A 19,169-nucleotide genomic window follows, 5' to 3' on the forward strand; every position below is an offset into this window, starting at 1 on the left:
ACACGCACTCACACAAACACACTAAGAATTTTTCCTATCAAAGAAATCCGACTCACATCACATGCTAACTGAATTGACATAAATGTTTTTGTTACACTCAGCAAGTTGAACGGAAACGTCCATTGCATTCAGAAGTACGACGCCAGCAATTTTGACCATTTTCGCCCCTTCAAACGATGCAGCACAACAAACTTGCCCATTATGACATTTCAGATTATGAGATTATGAAAACTAAAGGAAAAATATCATCATATTATATTATCATATAATCGAAAGGTCAAACGATGCAAACAGTATCCGTGGAATACTTTGTTTTTAAAGCCTATTTGACCATATCTTTGCTGGAAACAAATAAGGTAAGGTTGAAGACTTACCTGATGTCATAACATCTAGAGCTAGAATTCCTCAGTTTTCTTCTTTGTAAGATTAAGAAATGAATAATAATCATGAACTGTAAAATCTAGTTTAGCTGGTTCACATAGCTCCCTATCTCACTAATTAATGTATGCAACCTTCAGAGTTAGTTGTTCAATTTGTAAATTATTAGGCCATATACTTGAGTGGCGTGTTACAGGCCACAGCACTCGACGCATATTTAGCCTGATAGCTGTCATTATTTTGCTTTGGCGCAGCTGTGTAAAAATACAAAAAGTCAGGACTGCCATCTACTGGACAAAAATGGAACAGCATATCCCTTTTCAAGCACTTTCAACAAACCCCCCGAGATATAACCTTCATATGTATCCACTGTAGGCTATAACCCACACATAGATATAAACCAATTCCCACTAAGGGCATTTTTCTAATTATTATGACATTATTACATATGTAGGGGAAAAATGGCCGGCACACAGACTGAATTTTCCCAGTTTTATTTTTTTTTTCATATTTTGATGAACTAATGATAAAACACAATCGAGGACAATGAAAAATATCGGAAACACAGAATCAGGCCTTCTCAAACCTCGGACTAGACACCGAAGGATGCCTGAGAAAACGTAACATCTGGTCACAATCACAGAACTCATCTGAGGAAAAAAAATGAAAGAAAGAAAATAAGAAGTAGGCCTAAGTGTTTTACGTTGGGTGAATACATTCCTCTGGGCCATGAACAGCCATGACACTATAGCCTACATAAAAGTAGCGTCGACACTAAAGTGCGCCAATCCTTTTTCAAAAGAAAAAAGACTAACTTGCAAAAGCAGTTACAACAATCACAAATAAACAGATATGCCTTGGGTTTCAGGTCCAGACCAAAACAGCAAAACTTCGGCTGTGAAAATCGTATGGAGTATAAAGGAGAAAGAATAATCAGGTTCTGGTATTTTAAACTTAGCAGGACAATGATTAGAAAGAATTTGGGATTTAACCTTCCACTTTCTGTCAAGTCATGTCGAGTCACGCGAAAAAAATACAAGCCTGTTTAAAGGGCTTGAAAAGCCCAGGCTTGGCATATCGGCAATAATATAGCTCTCTGAAGAATATAATATATAAATATATTGATACAGAAATATATATCGATTTATATAGCCGTTGCCAAAATACACAGGAAATATATAAACAGAATGTACAAAAAGAAACAATATTATCTCTGTATAAACATTATAACCTTTAATATCATTATATCCTCTATTTTGTATTTATAGATTTTTTGGTCTGTAATAAAGAGCATTGAAGTGATTAGCTACTCCCGAGTATAAGACATCAATAGTCAACTAAACCAACTGTGTACATCAGAAATACATTCATCTCTCTGACGCCACCAGGGGGCAACCTCATCTGTGTGGAAATTGGACATGACAAGCAGGCAGAAACCCAAGAGAAGCATCTATTGCACCAAAGAAAAGGAAATTGACATTGAACCAAATAAAACACACCATGGCAGCTTATTATAGGTTGCTAATCTTATCTGTCAACGCCGGGATATATAAATCCATATCTAGAATGTACAGGAGAACCAACCATTACTTGATTATGGTACTTCGATTCTTGGTACTTTTTTTTTTTTAATCCGATGAAACAGCGACCCATCAAAATAAAGACTTGCTCGATGTCTTTTCATGCAATAAAACCTTTGATATATTTGGGGAATGAACAGAAACACATGCGATTGTGCGACAGTTGTTGGTGAATCAGCATTTTTAGTCGGCAAAGGAATGTAGCCAACGTTACATAAAGCTATTGCTTTTAAAGGATAGACAGAACAAAAACATACAGTATATTGTTTCCGAACCACCTAACTTTTGCCTTTTCATACATTCATGTTATTACCATAGCAACTGAAGAATGCATGACTTACAGTGGTCACATCATTGACACACCTCTTTCAACATGTATCTATCAGGTCTGGCATTAATAGAGACAAAATCATCTCTGCTCATGTTATCAAGTAGAACCACACCCTAAATAAACCAACAGGATAACCAAGCAATAAAAACAAACCTTGAACAATAAAAACTGCTTAATAAGCGTGCATGAATTTATTTCCCCATGTGTTTCTGTGAGCCATTAGTGGCACTGCTTAGCTTTGTGGTTAACTATGTTAGGAGTAAGATCAACACAAGAGCAGGATTTAAGGGTATGAAAGTGTTGATGACGTAACATGCGGTTTCATATCAAAATACAGCAGAAAAATCGAACTCTTTTTTGGAATTTAGAAGAGGGTAGGTCAATATACTTTAACATCAACAAGTTGTTGTGGCGTTGAGGGAAACGCTCTACAATAGCATACGTATGAGAAGAAGAAACAAAAAAAACCTTGTGTTAGATGACTTTACAATCATACAGCAGAGAGCTGTATGATTGTAAAACAAAGGGGGGAAAACTTCACAATCATCAATATTGAGCCTGACGCAGGGCCACAAACACAACACCTATATTATAAATTGACCTCATTTAGTATAGGACATACCCTTCACCCAGGTTCATATTGTGGCCCTTGGATGCCAACTTTAGGACAACGGTAGGCAGACGATCAGCTGTTGTGTGTGTGTATCAAAGTGTATCAAATATTTGTATCGTTCCAAAATAACAATTTGCTAACAATAACAATAACAATTAGAAATCCACCAGGAGTCCATTGCCCTTGGTTTATCTTTCCACTACCCTGTTTACAACGTCTGCTACCATGGCAACAAGCACTACAAGAAACCTAGCCAGGTGAGACAGACACATATTCAATGACCACTCGACCACTGTAGGAAAATCACTGAAAGACATTTTGTTTTCAGGAGAAAAAAATGAATGATACAGATAAACGAAAGTTACAACACAGTCTGTGTAATTCATTGCTAACAAGTGTCAACAGGAATAAAAATGATTATGCGATTGTTGTTATCACCGATTTTTCTTTTTCGTTCAGAGAGCGGATGATGCTGAGTGGTGTAACCATGGCACTGGACGGGGCCGGGGGGGATGCAGCGGTGAATCAACTAGTGTCCTCCTCACACCTCCGGGGGCAGGGGCAGTTGAAGGTGAGTGGGCGGGGCGGGGTTAATGAGTGGCAGTGTAGTAATCCCGGAGTCGCTATGGTTACCATACAAGAGTCTGTGAGGAGAGTTAAGAAGAAGCGGGTGGTGTGTGTGTGCGTGTGTGTTTGTGATTATGATGATTGGCTTGCTGTGTCCATGTCGTTGGAATAGTGTGTGTGTGGTTGTGTGAGTATGTGTGTTTGGATGTTTGTCTTGCTTAGATTTGGCTGGTAGGTGGGTGGGTGGTGTGGGGGGGGGGGGGGGGGGGGGGGGTGATGTCTGTCTCTGAGTGCATGTTTGGGGTTCTTGTGTTTGCTTATATGTGTGTGTGCGTGTGTGTGAGTGTGTGTCTGCTTGTATGTGTGTGTCTGCGTGCACGTGTGTGTGTGTGTGTGTCTGTGTGTGTGTGTGTGTGTCTGTGTGTGTGTGTGTGTGTGTGGCAGTGATGCGCGGGTTACCCAATTACCCGCGGGCACCCGCGGGCCGGGTGGGTTGGGTAGCAGTTTTCTCTAAGTATCGCGGGTTCGGGTGGGGCGGGTCAAAAAAGTCAAAACCCGCAACCAAGACAAAACTGCGCTAAGAGTTAATCAGATTGTCATATATCTGGGCTACATTGCCTTTGATAGTTTTGAGAGTTAGTGCGTGTGCATTGCCTGCGCTATGTGTCTGTTTGTGGGAACATCATAGATAGACATAGGCTATGTCTACCACGCATTTGTTAACAGTTCTTCAATAAATAAGTGCGTAAAGCTGTCGTTGTTGTTGTTGTTTGATGTAGACCTGCCGTTGAAGTTTCACAATAATGCGAATTTAGCGCAAATCCTTCTCATTTAGTTACGTGTTAAATTAGGCATAAGCCTCAGCCCCAGGCTTTTTATTTTATTTGTTGTTATTATTATTTTTATCAAATTTGGAGGGTCGGGCGGGCCGCTTCAGAATTCCCCACGGGTCGGGCGGGGCAGTTTGGAAAATGTCTTGGGTCGGGTTGGGGCGGGTGTTAAAAAAACGCCCTCTCGCGCATCACTGGTGTGTGGTCTCAGCCCCTGCCCGGCCTCACAGGGCCCCGTGCCGCGCCTCGTACTTGGTGAGGACGTTCTTGGTGCGGCCCAGCTCCTTCCTCAGCTCCCCCACCTCCTGCCGGAGGGCGTTGTTCTCCTTCTCCAGGAAGCCCGCCCGGATGGCGATCTGGTTCTCCTTCAGCCGCCGCGCGTCCCGGGACCGCTTGGCCGCCACATTGTTCTTCCGGCGCCGGGCCCAGTACCTGTCGTCCTGCTCGATGGCACAGGGGGGGGGAGGGGGGGAGAGGGAGGCTAGTGAGTGAGTGAATGGTTGGAGTGAACAAGTAATGATAGTATTTCTACATATATATCTATATATATATAAATTTATCCTATTTTAATAGTGGGCCATAGCGGCCAGGACACATTTATACATTAACTCACAAACCGAGTAAAATGATGAGGTTTCATGTGAAGAAATAGAGAGCTGTTTATTGAATCTAGAGAAATGAGAAGACGGCAATTGGAATAAAAGAATGTGAGTACACGTGATATACTCCGATTCATTATCTCGAAGGACCTTGTGTGATTCAATCTAACAGGGAGGACTGAGTTCACTTCGAGAGAACTTCAATGCAGCTTCTCGCTCGTCACGATTGTGTCCTCCAATAAACCTCAAGTCTCAAATCCGTGTGGCGAGTAGGCGCTTGTATTTTATCACTGTAGACATGGTGATGACACTGATCTTTCTCTGTTGCTGTAATCGTTTGGTCGGTTTTCTCAGACAAACAGAGCGAGAAGATGGAAAATCATTACACAACTTCAATAGAAACCTTACAATAGAGTCTATGTGGTCCCTGGGAAGAGGTAAGGAGAGGGTGAGGAGGGATGATAAGAGAGGGAGAGAGGATAGTTGGTTTAAGGGGAAGAGGCAGCCCACAGAGAGAGGGAGAGAAAGAGAGAGAGAGAGAGAGAGAGAGAGAGAGAGAGAGAGAGAGAGAGAGAGAGAGAGAGAGAGAGAGAGAGAGAGAGAGAGAGAGAGAGAGAGAGAGAGAGAGAGAGAGAGAGAGAGAGAGCGAGAGAGAGAGAGGGATTGTGACTCATGGCACCACTCAGAGTGAATGAGGAGCCGGGAGATAATCTTCTTAACCAGGACAGAGTCTGATCTGATGTTGCACGCTAGAGCAGCAGCCACTGATGCTTTAGACCAATGGGAACGCATGGATACAGCTGGCCTATCACAGTGTCAGGTGGATCAGCCGGGGCATAGAGCGAGAGAGACCCAAAATGACCGTTAGAGATAGAGAGAGCAAAAGACATAGACATCCGAAGAGAATGGGGTAGAAAGGAAATTAAAGAAAGGATGAAACAGAAGGGCGAGAGGAGGAGGAGAAGGAAGAAGGGATCAACAGAGAGGGCATAAGAGGGATGGAAAGCAAAATAAACAAGAAAATATAAAGAGATGGATTCAGAAACAGAATCCTAGGTCCATTGCTGGGACCTAGGAAGAGATAGGTCCCAGCAATGTGTTCCCACAGAGTTCCAGGTTGTGGTCGCCTTAAGCCCTGTCATGGCCGCCAGAGAGCTCTAATCACCATTAACACACACACACACACACACACACACACACATTTTTGGTGCTGTCTGCACGCAACCCCAGTGCAGACAAAGTAATGGCGGCTAAATCCTGGAGGCTTGCTAACTCATTATTTGTATGACACTTATACTGATGCAGATGACCGGTTGTTCGACGTTTGCGTTGGTGGTTTCAGTGGGTTTTCTTGCGGATAATACTTGAATACCCTGATTTAATTAATACATTGTTTGATATTTTCGAATTCATCGTTTTTTTGGGACATTTTTGGGAGATAACAGAGGCCATGCCTGGTTATTAAATGTTGGATGTCAAAAATTCAGAACCAACTCCTAACCAAAACATTGAAACCAACCCCATCAAAATATTAGAACCAACTCCTAACCGAAACAATGAAACTTACTCCCAACCGAAACATTATACCAACTCCCAACCGAAACATTATACCAACTCCAACCAAAACACTGAAACCTACTCCCAATCAAAACATTAAAACCAACTCCCAACCAAAACACTGAAACCAACTCCCAATCGAAACATTATACCAACTCCCAACCAAAACATTATACCAACTCCCAACCAAAACACTGAAACCAACTCCCAACTGAAACACTGAAACCAACTCCCAACCGAAACATTAAACCAACTCCCAACCGAAACATTAAACCAACTCCCAACCGAAACATTAAACCAACTCCCAACCGAAACATTGTAACCAATTCCACCCAAAACACTGAAACCAGCTCCAACTGACCTTGCAGTCCTCGGGGATGAAGACCTTGCGGGCCTTCTTGATCATGGGCTGGGGCTTCAGCTCCTCAGAGGAGAACTTGCGCTTGCGGGGGTCAAACATCTCCTGTCCCGGGACGCTGGACAGCACCAGGTCGGCCGGGTCGGGCTCGTAGCCCACCGGCACCTGGATGGAGTCCGGGTCGATGGGGCTCGGTGTGTTTCTGGAGTTGGGGAGGCCTGGGAGAGAGCACGGGAGAGAAAGGGGACATTTCACCCTCCCCTGTACTATGGCCATAGAAAACCTTTTGGACGATCTGAGCTACTCAAAACGAAGAGTAAACCAATACTAGAGTGTTCCAGGATAAAGTTTACAACCTAGAGCTGTTCTGTTGTCTATTTTGATGTAGAAATAATTGAAATGTGTATCCTTTGACTGATCTTCCTGAATTTAGTGTCAAATTACATTTTTGATATATAGACATTTCCATTCATTATTTATGAGCTATTTTACCTCTAATCATTCAGCCATGATCCTCCAGTACACAAAAGTAAATGATCACTTAAAGGTTAGATGCCAACAATTTGTCTGAGAATTTGATTCCTAAAAAATCAACGATGAAAATTAACACAGTAGATCGTTGTAACATACTATGGCCACCGGGGGGGGGGGGGGGGGGGGGGGGGGGGGGGGGGGGGGATACTGCGTCGATTTGACGAGGGAGTCAGTGTTGGCTGCTACATGTAAACAATACAATTTGCTCTGCTAAATATAAATATCTAAACGGTAGGGATGAGGATTCCGCATTTGATGCACAGTGCCAACGCACACAAAAATGCTCTCTTCCATAACGCCCCCGCGGCCTCTTGTGTATTGCGAGCGTTGTTCTGTTCATCGGTAAGCTGCTCAAGAGCACTCGCCTCCTGTTTCAATTTTCATAGGAATTCAACTCTGACCCAACTAATGTGCATAACGGCCTCTCCATACCCACCACTTCTCCATTGTCTCTCCTACCCTCCCTCTCATCCTCTCCCCTCTTCTCTGGTTCCATCTGTCTTCTCCCCCCCCCCCCTAACCTCACCTCTTAACCAGCTATTCCACCTGTCCAAACATGCAGTATATTCATCCATCCATCCACCTACTCGTCCATCCATCCTCCACCCATCCAAACCTCCTCAGCCCATACTGCCATCCATCCGTCCGATCCCTCCATCTATCTAGCCTCCAGCTGCTCACCAATTCAATTCTCTCTGCATCCATCCTTCCCTCTCCCACTTATTCTGCGTCTCCTGAACCTGGTCACGCCCCCTCCCTTCCTCCTCCCACCCCTCCTCCACCACCACCACCCCCCCCCCCCTCCTGCTCCCCTCCTCCTTCTCCACTCCACCTATCTTGAGCTGACTCTTAAACCTTGCGCTAACCCTGACACGTACACGTGAGTTAACACGCACACACACGCACAGAAACGTGTGTGTGTGTCATAATCTGCTGGAGGTCACCAGTCTGGCGAGCCCACTGGTCCTAGGACGTGATGGTCGGTCCACCGTTAGAGTACATAATAGTGTTACATAATGGACCGGCAGAATAAATACTCTGCAGGCTTGCTCAACACACTTAAGAAGCAAGTTGGAGATTAGCGAGGCTAAACTGAAGTGAACTGCCTAACAGCGACATTACACAAATAAATCCTAACAATAATGATCAGCTAATCCAACAAATGAATTTATAGTAAACACACCCATGTTTTTATTCAAACAGTGTTATGTTATCATATGGCAACTACAATCCAGCGCTCATCTCTTGGGTAACTTAGTTCATGATAATGACAGCTTGAAAATCTGGTTGTGACCTGTAAAGAGGCAGACATTCTGTCTCCATTATTCTCTCTCTCTCTCTCTCTCTCTCTCTCTCTGATAACGAACAGCTAATTATACGGCGGTGTGTTAATTATCCCGGCGTATTTAGCGCCCATCCCAGCACCTCGTAAATGTTAAATTCTCGAGGATTAGGCATCTGTCGCCACACATCAAGGCCGCCCATATGAATAAAAAAGTAGTGTGTGTGTGTGCGCGCGCATGTGTAGCATGTGTGTATGTGTCACGTGTGTGTGTGTGTGTGTGTGTGTGTGTGTGTGTGTGTGTGTGTGTGTGTGTGTGTGTGTGTGTGTGTGTGTGTGTGTGTGTGTGTATAGGCAGACTTAGAGCGAGGGGATGGGGCGAGCGGGGTACATGCAGAGAAACAGGAGCCCCTACTGGTTCTTGGAAGTGTGTGTACAGTTTTTTATGTGTGTTCAGCTGGCACTGTTCAGCAGCCCCAGAGAGGTCAGGGTCAGGTACAGAGAGGGGCCCCCTGAGTGAGGCCCCAAACAGGGCCATCACAAGCTGTTAGGATCCACCTAGCAGGCTGTGAATACTCCTTCATGAAAACCCCTGAAAAGCACTGGAGCTGAGCGCAGAGTCTGTATTGGGTGACTTGATGATCGACGATTGGTTTTAGTTTAGTTACGGTTGTTGGTCATAAATAAACTATGCATGATGTATACCACCACAAATCAACAATCTGTGTTTCTGTTTTGTACACACCCTAATACCCAAAATAACCACGCCAAATAACTAAATACTAGAAAATGTAGAACTTTAGAATTTAGAACTGGTGGGTGGTGAAAAAACATAGAAACGTTACTTGCCAATAGTTAAAAATCAGTTTTGATCAATTACAAACATTCAACCTAACTCTGTTCATATGTTCACTCCATCATATTGGAAAGTGTCTCGTGCAGACAAAAAAATTGCAATATTCCAGTATTGAGCGAGCCATTGAAGCCACGAAACAGGCAAAAATGTTACCCAATGGCCTGTCCAATGTAAGTCCTCTTAAAGCGCATGTTTTTGCCACTCAGATTGTTACTATCAGAAAGCATCAGAAACATTATGGTAACCTTTCCCTTTACCCGGTTAGTTTGTTTCTAACAAACTCTTGCCCAAACTCCCTCCAACCCTCACTCACGTCTCCAGCGTTTTCTTCCTGCAATTACCTTTTGCCCCATAATGCAACATTTCAGCCCATTTCCCAGCTGCAATGAAATGGGCGCTCTCACTCAACACTTGTTCTCATCATTAGTCTCTTCGACCGATAAGGATGGCCATACAGGGTCCAGATTGAAACATCCCAGAGTAAGAGTGTGTTTGTGGGTTTGTGATTATGTTTATGTGTGCGTGCCTGAGCTTGTCTGTGTGTGTGTGTGTGCCCCTGCTTGTCTGTGTGTCTGTGTGTGTGTGTGTGTGTGTGTGTGTGTGTGTGTGTGTGTGTGTGTGTGTGTGTGTGTGTGTGTGTGTGTGTGTGGGTGTGGGTGTGGGTGTGTGTGTTTGTAACTCTTCAGCACATTTAATCAGTGGTAGTTGTTGTCAGAACACGAGCACTCAAAACAGCCCTCTTATGGAACAGAGGGATAACAACCTTCTGTCTCCCATCCCTTGTCTTCTAAATATAACATAATATTGTGCCATTGTAAGTCTTATAAGAGTCGTGTTCTTCTCCTGTAACACCAAACTTCCCCATCTGCGATGATGAAGTACATCTTAATTATCTTAATGGTGTAACAGCACTGAGCCTGTAATGATGCATGTACTTAGGTAACAACAACACACACACTCCATATATCTACACACTATAGATAGTATGTATAGTTGCAGTGCCCTCGTCAAACTTGCCTGTCACCTTAATATGTTATATATTTCGTGTTCAATTTGTTATATGAATGGGTCATTAATCCATGTTCCACGTGAATTAATATAACCTTCATCTAACGTAAGAAATAGCCCTTTCTTTGTTACGTTTATTATGAGCTGATAAAGTTATATGAGGGGTCAGAGTGCGAAGGGTTCAGGTGTAAGCGGACATGTTATGTAGCATGATGAGCGAGAGACTGATAATGGAACAAGACAAGCATCAGGAGAGAGGTTAACTATGTATGTATGAGGTTAGCTGACTGCAAGAGATTTGACCTTTTATTTGACTTCCATAAGTAAAGGCTTAGTTATGGTTCCACATCGACACAACGCAAGGGGGTTTACGGACCTATTACGTCCTTGGGGACCCTCCTTGGAGGGTGTGCCCCTCCCAAAATTGTAACCTTGCATCGAGGCGACAAAGCAGCAAGGGCTGTGATTGGTCCGCTCACTAAAACCCGACGCAGAACCAAAACAGGTTATGACTGCGCTGAAGCGTCTGCGGGTCATTGCATTGCGTCGACGAGGACCTAGGGCTGGGCTATTAATCGAATTTGATCACGTTTTCGATTTTAGCGTCAACTATTGATCAACTAATATGATCAATTTTCGAGAACAGCTGGATTCATATCTGTACATTATTTTAGATTTGATCATTTTCTGTTTGACCGTTTTTTGTATTTTTTTTAAGGCAAAATTTCAAAATGCTCAGTTACAAAGTGTTTTTTGGGAGAGACATGCTGAATAAATACATCATGTTTTCAAACTCAAAAATAATTAGTGGAAGAGTCGTGATTTAAATTTTTACCAAAATATTCGTGATTATGATTTTTTCCATAATCTAGCAGCCCTACGTGGAATCATAACTAAGCCTTTAGAAGTGACCGAGTTGGGCCGTTGGTCTGTTTGTTATTTAAGCAACGAGGGAGTGTGAAAATGGACGCTGGTCATAAGGCTACTGTTCCAACAGTAGCCTTATGGATTACTGATAACCGGATTCCTGTATAAGTTCAAGTTGGTCGTCGCATTTCTCATTGTTTCCGAGCAAAGCTCTCTGCAGGTCATTTAGCCCAGGATAAAACCAACATTTTATATTGCATTTTAAATATTCTGTTAAAGTTCATTTGTTTGACTTCAAGTCGTTTTGCTTTCATTTATAAAAACGATTTTGTATTTAAAGCTTGGGTTAAAGGAAAGCAGTACTAGAGTATGCCCAGTAGCAGGAGAGCTCCATAGGTGCAGGAGAGAGCTCCCTTTATTTGGAACCTCTGGGACAGCGTCTAAACATAGCAACATAATCTATGGTGTAATCTGGGACATGCCTTCCCCCTGGACGCCCGCTTAAGGCGATAAGGCTTCAGGCACCCGCAGGGTTACCTAGCGTTCAGCAGATAGGGAACGCTCACTCTCTCACACACACACACGCACACACAAAAACACATGCACACACCCGCAAGGGACAGGGACACAGAGGGAGAGACAGACAAGAGAGAGTGGGAGTAGAGAGGTAGAGAGAAAGAGAGAGGAAGGGAAAGGGGGCAAAAACGGAAACGGGGATAGAGAGAGGGGGGAGAGAGAGAGAGAGGGAGGAGAGAGATTGGATGCAGAGAGAGAGGGTGAGGAGAGAGATGGGAAGGAGAGAGCGAGAGAGGGAGCAGAGAGATTGGATGCAGAGAGAGAGGGTGAGGAGAGAGGTGGGAAGGAGAGAGCGAGAGAGAACACAAACATCCCTAACCAGCAGTTTTGGTAGAACTAAAAGGGAGAAGGGGCTTTAGTTCCACCTCATAAGAGCAGCCTGTTGATCTTCTTTAACTCGTATGTCGCGTATGATCAACCCATTGAGTTCAACCTGCCCCCGGCTTAATCCAACTAGGGTCAGTTAAACATGCAACGTTCAGACACTCCCTGACTTTTCTTGCTTTTGCGTCTGCATTGTCGGTTCCTTGAAGTGACAGCTCTTTTGTCACAATATTCAACAACAAAGACAATCTTTCAAAGCTCCAATTAAAGACTCACGGCACGCTAACAGGTTACACATGGCTAGATCATGAAGTAAGTTCACTAAATATTACAAATGTTTCATACATAAAACATATATATTCATGATAAATATCTCTCTATATATATTTTCATATATATATATAATATATATATATATAAATATATATATATATATATATATATATATATATATATATATATATATATATACACACACATATGTTGGAATGTATGACATAAAATAAACATATAACAAGTGTACAATCTAAGATAACTTTCGATAAGAAATGGGATACATAAACATTGAGAAAGGGGAGATGATCCGATCGTTGTGGCCCAGTTTAGGAAGGTACAGCATGTACTGAGAAATACTGAGTTCATGCCAGAACACGCTCCACAGTAGGCCTCACTGGTTCTCACGCATGCTCTCTCTCGAGTTTTCACTCGATCCCTCTCTCCCTCTCTCAGTCTCTCGGTCTCGCCTCGTCCTCCATAGCTCCGGGTTCTCTCTCTTACCCTCTCTCACTCAGTTGCCCTCTCTGCCTCTCTTGCCTCTCTTGGCAGAACACAAGCCACAGAGTGAGATCACAAGGTCAGTATATCAGCGTATGCACGTCGATCGCAGCGCAGAGACACAGAAAGTGTGTTACTCATAACATTTCCAAAGCATCAATGGCTCGTTTAATACCGTTTCTTGCTTGACCTCAAAGGTCGAGGAATCGAACGTCAACCGCCCCCTGCTGCGAAATAACCTGTTAGCCTGCCAAGTTCCATAATTATCAAGCGTGCAGTATGCTGAAGGGTGCACAACAATTATGTTCATTGAGTATCATCATCCTCACTCGTCATCAGAGAGAATTATCACCCAGCTCTGTTGTGGAGGGCGGAAATCTTTTTTTACGAGAATAATACATATGAAGAGAAGCGTTGCTGGAAAAGTGTTTTTAATCTTGTTGGGGGGGTTCCACCCGTTTGAATGCACCTTAGTCCCCGTTGAGAGATGGAGGACATGGGTTGGGTGTGTGTGTGTGTATGTGCGAGTCTGTGTGTGTGTGTGTGTGTGTGTGTGTGTGTGTGTGTGTGTGTGTGTGTGTGTGTGTGTGTGTGTGTGTGTGTGTGTGTGTGTGTGTGTGTGTGTGTGTGTGTGTGTGTGTGTAAGTGGTCTGGAAGGGAAAGGCCAAAGCAAAAGTGATTCCTGTGTAGTTGTTCCGCCTCTTAATTTGGGACCCACAGCCGCATTAGTAAACTTTCAGCCAGACAGATGTCAGCAAACGCCTCACCCCGCATGCTAGCGAATCAATCAACTCATCTCATGTAGCTCAAGGTGCTACCCAGTGAACTCCTCATCACTGATTACCTGCATTCTCTTCATGGGTATTTCTGGTCTTTATATTCCTCGTTATATTTTCGTGTCTCTTTAATTCCCACATGAATTATATAACAAGTATCATGTTGATGATAATAAAGAGTTCAGTTATATAGCTTTCAAGAGCAGATGTTGCAACGTGCTTCATTGAAAGCAATTACAAAACAGAGCAACAGATGTTTACTGAAACACACAGCAATGGCATTTAATCAAATACAGAACTGATTTTTTTAAAAAAGACATTCGGCAAAAGAACCACAACCAAAAGGCCTGGAGGACATCCATTGTGCGTCGCAAACAATTCCCAGTTCACGTTAGGTTAACACGCTCTGACAACAGCTCTTCTTTCTGTGTGTCTCTGTGGGTGTGTGGGTCATTTCCTGTGTGTGTATGTGTGAGTGGTTGCGTGTGTGTGTGTGTGTGTGTGCGTGTGTATTTATGTATGTATGTATCAGTGGCGGCTGGTGGTTTTTAAAGTGAGGGAGGAAGGACTGCGCGCTTGGTTGCCATTGGCCTGCTTGCACTGTTGGTGTATGGTGGCAAAAGAATGTGAGACTCAAGTTGTTTCAGGGTGTTTTGGTGAACTACAAAATAGCAGGGAGGGAGTTATGTGAACAAAATGTATACAAAGCCACCAGTGGCATCACTGTAATTTGAGAAGGAAAGGATGCAAAGCATATTAGTCAAATCAGGCCTACTATTGATTTGTAAAAGTAAATCAAAAAATCTGGGCCTATCATTGGGCCTATTTTTGCCCTCACTGACTAAAGTTATTTAGCTGTTTATTTTTGCATTACAATTGCTTGTAATGCTACCAGTAAGTCATGCGTACCTAGCAAACCATGTAGCACTCACAACACTGACGTTGCCATTACTTCTGGTGACCTTGATTTTGGGAAGTGGTCTACCTCTTTCTTTGGTCGCTAACTTAGCACTGTAACTGTAAATGGAATGCTTTTTGTAATAAGACGTTAACAATGTCCTCCGTTTCCAATGTTTCCATTGTGCATTTAGGCTCTCGCCATCGCAGATTTCACTTGCTCTGCGTCTCTCAGACTGAGCACCGCGGCAATGCGGACCGGGTTTGCTATCGACAGCGTTGCCAGATTGGGCAGATTTCCCGCCCAATGATAATCTTTCCAGCCTAACATGGTTAAAAGTAGCCCAATTGGGTGGGATATCTGACAAATCTGGCAACACTGCTCAACATCCAAGGATCCTGCTTATTGGTTGATAGCGCAGACGGATAGATTTTTGCGCGAATCAGACCCCTTAAGGTCCCACCCACTCAGAGGAGGATTTTCCTCCTCTCTCCCATTGAAACCTATGTTATCCACCGGCCGCCAGTACTTTCGGGAAAATGAATGGGAGTCAACGGCGGCGGAGGGAGGACGTTCCTCCCTGAAGTAATTGTCAATAGGCGATAGGGGGTGCTAATGTCCATTTACCCAGGGAAACGAACATTATATATTCAAAGGCAATAAAGTAGTCATATTTAAGGGCATTAATTCATTACAATAGTCTGGGCAATCTAAATTTTTTATTCTCAAAAATGTTAGGGCGGATCTTCCTCCCTCTCCTCAATGGAGAAGCCTCCACTGGTATGTATGTATGTATGTATGTATGTATGTATGTATGTATGTATGTATGTATGTATGTATGTATGTATGTATGTATGTATATGTATGTGAGTGTGTGTGTGTGTGTGTGTGTGTGTTTGTGTATATGTGTGTATGTGTGTGTGTGTGTGCCCTACCTGCTCTGACGGGACTGCTGTGCATGCAGGTGGGCGACACCATGGCGGACGGGTGGGGCGCGGTGACCGCCTCGTGGGTGCTGAGGTCCATCACCGAGGGCGACGGCGTGACCGGGGTGGCGGGGGTCATCTGGACGGCCGGCTGGCGATGGGGCGGGGGGGGCGGGGCCTGTGGCGGGTGCTGGTCGTGGAGGTGGGGGTGGGGGTGGAGCTGGTGCTGGTGGTGGGGGTGGCGGAGGGGGTTCTGGGCGGGGCTGGAGGAGATGCCGTTCTCCGACAGGAACTCCTCCAGGTCCATGTACTCCAGCTGGAAGTTGTTGCCGTCGTACGGGAGGGTCTTGTCCCAGAGGGTGGGCCCCAGGAACGCCGACTGGGGCGCGTTCCTTTCCTCTTCCAGGCTCTTCTCCTTCCCCTGCTCCTTGCTGTACACTGAGAGGGGTTGAGATAAGGATAAATGAGGGTGGGTTAAGATAAGGGATACTGCTTGGCAACAACAGTAAATATTCATTATCATTCGTTAATGCAGTGATACACATTGAGCAAGCAGTTAACTAATAGTTTAGTGAACCTTTACTCATGTTTATTAATGTAGTTCATGTTAACATAGTTAATGGTGCTTGTGTTAACTAATGTATTCACTCATACAATATTTAATAGGGTTAGGGTTAATCCTAATATCAAGGCTATCCTTAATCCTAACCCATTGCCCAACCCCATTGCTATATAATAACGCTTATTGCTGCATTAACAAATGTTAATTAATGGTTTACTAATGGAGTTTTATGTAAAGTGTTACCAGATAATGATGGATAGGCTAAAATATATGGGTATAGGATGGTAAAGATAAGGATAGGATAGTCATAATAAATGACATGGATGAAGTTAATCTAAGGCAAAAGGTATATCCTTTACGACAGTGTCATTCAACATTCCACACATTCCTACAAGGACCAATAAGATCATTATTCATGCAATTTGGGAATTAACTTTGTCGAACAGTGATAAAAATTCCCTTGGTTAAGGAACAGGTAGGGGATAGAAAGTGAACACATATTCATGTCATTAAGGCTCCTGTAGGTAGGATTTGAGCAGTGTAAAGAGAAGGGATTTTTTCAATAAACAACCCAAAAAACATCCCCTCCCACTCTGCTCCCTCTTTCATTGTCCCTGCCATTGAGAAGTGTAGCATACATGCACATATGGTAAGGTTACAATAATGCTGTGTTTGCTTATGTGATTGACAAGCAAGATGGATTCCCCTGACGAATCAGGGAAGAGAGGTCCTCCTGATTGGTCAGAAACTAGCCGGGAGCAGTCTAAAATCGAAATAGTCTCATGCAGAGCCAGGCGCAGTCAACCAGAACAGATATTCCAGCAGAACATTGCCCTCACTAATAGTTTACGGATGGCTGGTTGGCATTCATAAGACACAGTGTCATTACAGTAAATGTAATAGCCAAAGATCTCTCTCGGCTCATTTCTGACCCATTAGGGCATTCTTTCCCCTGCTTGTTTCAGGGGATCCATCTTGCGGGTCAGTCACAGGTGCAGGAATGCAAGACTTCACAAAGGCAGAGGAAAATAGTAAAGGAGAAGAGAAGGAGGGAGAGTTTTTTTTCATGTTGTTTAGTAAAACAATCTTGCCCTCTTCTTCGCTCTCTCTCTTTGCAAATCTCCAATCTTACCTTGAGCACCATTAAGGAGCAGGGTGTCATGGGAAAGTGATTATCAAGACGTGTAACTGAGCAACAGGTTTGAGCATCTTGTTGCATCTTGTTGTTTGTAGGGCGTGTAGGATAGGGGAGGTTGAGGTTGATACAGCTCTTCAGCAGGACTATAGGCCTAGTGAGCGTTTTTTACGTTTTCATGCCAATATTCAGAGTTCAGAGAATAGATAAAACCTTCTGAGCCATCACATAAGCAAGGGGAAGTAGAAAAAGTTAAGTGGAACCTATAGAAGGGGAAAGAAAAATACAGCAGGGCTATTGGGTGTGAGGGTTACAGTGGAAATTGTGTTCCTGTAAGTATCATCTTATTAACCAGCACAGGGATAAAGACACCAGGAGGAAGGGAAGGCGTTGTAAACACGGCTCTGTTTACTCTCACTTAAATGTTTCAAGGTGAGGTGGTTTGTGTTGAGTACTTTTATTAAAACCAGTAAATACTTCTAAAGAAAGCTAAGAATTGAGCAAGGCAAGGCTATTAAGGGCTCATTATTTGTCTTTTAAAACTATTTTAAACCAGAGAAACCATGCATGATTTATCATATAATCTATCACCAAAAGCCTATTAGCGTCATTGAGTAATAAATACTCAAGACTACAGAATGACACTTTTTTGCCCTCATTGTTTTGTTTGTTTGTCGTTCATATGATCGTTTTATTGTTTGTTTCTAATGAGTGGAGATAAGGGGAGTCGTTCCTATTCACATTTGACAACCTAGAAGTGAACGATAGGGTGGAGGTCAGACAACATAACTGGAATTCTTCTCCACTCCTGCCTGTTGACATTCAATTCCCCATGATCCGCTCGGGCAACCTGCGCATGCAGAATATCAACCGATTAACTAGCTCGTGACAACAACACCCAAAACCAGGAAGATGGTATAATTATGGTCATTCTAATAGTAATAATAACAAACAATAATATGAACAATTGATCATAAAAGTACTAATGATGACTACAACACAAATAATAATACGACAATAACAAAAACAAACAATAACAATTGGACACTGGATAGATGAAATGTACTTGTGCAGCCCAGTGAGTTAGTGGATGTTTACCTTCATGGTGGAGAGGCAGCTTCATCGGGTTTTCCAACAGGGATTTGAGGACGCCGTTTGTCGCTGAAGGTAAAAAACTCACGGGGAGATGTCTTGACATTTTCTCCATTGTTGCTTCTTAAAATGTGGAGATTTCAATGAAAGCCTTGGATAGTCCTCCTTGTCTCCGAACGGGGCGAAAATAACAATCTCACATGCGAAAAATAGTCGGAGGAAAATTAATTATTTGGGGGTGAAAAAATATTGAGCACAAGAGAAACAAACGCACAAGCCCGTCAGCGATGGACAGACCGAATGTGAAGAAGTGTTTTGGTTTGCGTGCAAAGCAGCCGCCGGTTCCACACACACACACACGCGCGCTTGGCTTCACAAGACGATCAACGATTCCATGTGTGAGAACTGAGTTGCGTGTGTCTTCAAATCATGAGAGGCAGCCAGCAGCGCCACAGTATAGTTGCGTTTCAGATCCAAGGGTCCGGACGTACAGTGGGCGGAGCTTCGCGCCGTAAATTGGCCAATCATTGAAGCCGAACTTCAAGTGGGCGTTACCGACCAATGATCAAGCCAATGACGCCCACTGCACTCTCATACAGTAACTACGCGCCCAATACATTTATTGCTCTATTTTTTCACACAGATGTCAATATTGATCTCTCCTTTTCCCCATGTGCCAATTAAAGCATGCCTTATCTTAAACGAAACACATTGATGTAGAACATTAGTGAACACCGGAAATCATT

General features: G+C 43.5%; 1 protein-coding gene across 1 annotated transcript; it reads right to left on the bottom strand.

Moving 5' to 3' along the window:
- Positions 1-856: 856 nt before the first annotated feature.
- hlfb (HLF transcription factor, PAR bZIP family member b) lies at positions 857-18,895 on the bottom strand. The gene is made up of 4 exons (XM_030340795.1): positions 18,430-18,895; positions 15,644-16,072; positions 6,817-7,031; positions 857-4,739 (listed from the first exon to the last, which is right to left on the bottom strand). Exons 1-4 carry the CDS (start codon positions 18,536-18,538, stop codon positions 4,524-4,526), a joined length of 969 nt encoding a protein of 322 aa, XP_030196655.1. The 5' UTR covers positions 18,539-18,895; the 3' UTR covers positions 857-4,523.
- Positions 18,896-19,169: the final 274 nt, after the last annotated feature.

This window comes from Gadus morhua, chromosome 18 (genome assembly GCF_902167405.1).
Source record: "Gadus morhua chromosome 18, gadMor3.0, whole genome shotgun sequence".
NCBI lineage: Eukaryota > Metazoa > Chordata > Actinopteri > Gadiformes > Gadidae > Gadus > Gadus morhua.

Coding starts and splice junctions, on each gene's coding strand:
- hlfb (XM_030340795.1), bottom strand. CDS start 18,538: ATGGAGAAAATGTCAAGACATCTCCCCGTGAGTTTTTTACCTTCAGCG. Junction 7,032..15,643: donor CAGCAGTCCCGTCAGAGCAG/GTAGGGCACACA, acceptor GCTCTCTCCCAG/GCCTCCCCAACTCCAGAAAC. Junction 4,740..6,816: donor TCATCCCCGAGGACTGCAAG/GTCAGTTGGAGC, acceptor GCCATCGAGCAG/GACGACAGGTACTGGGCCCG.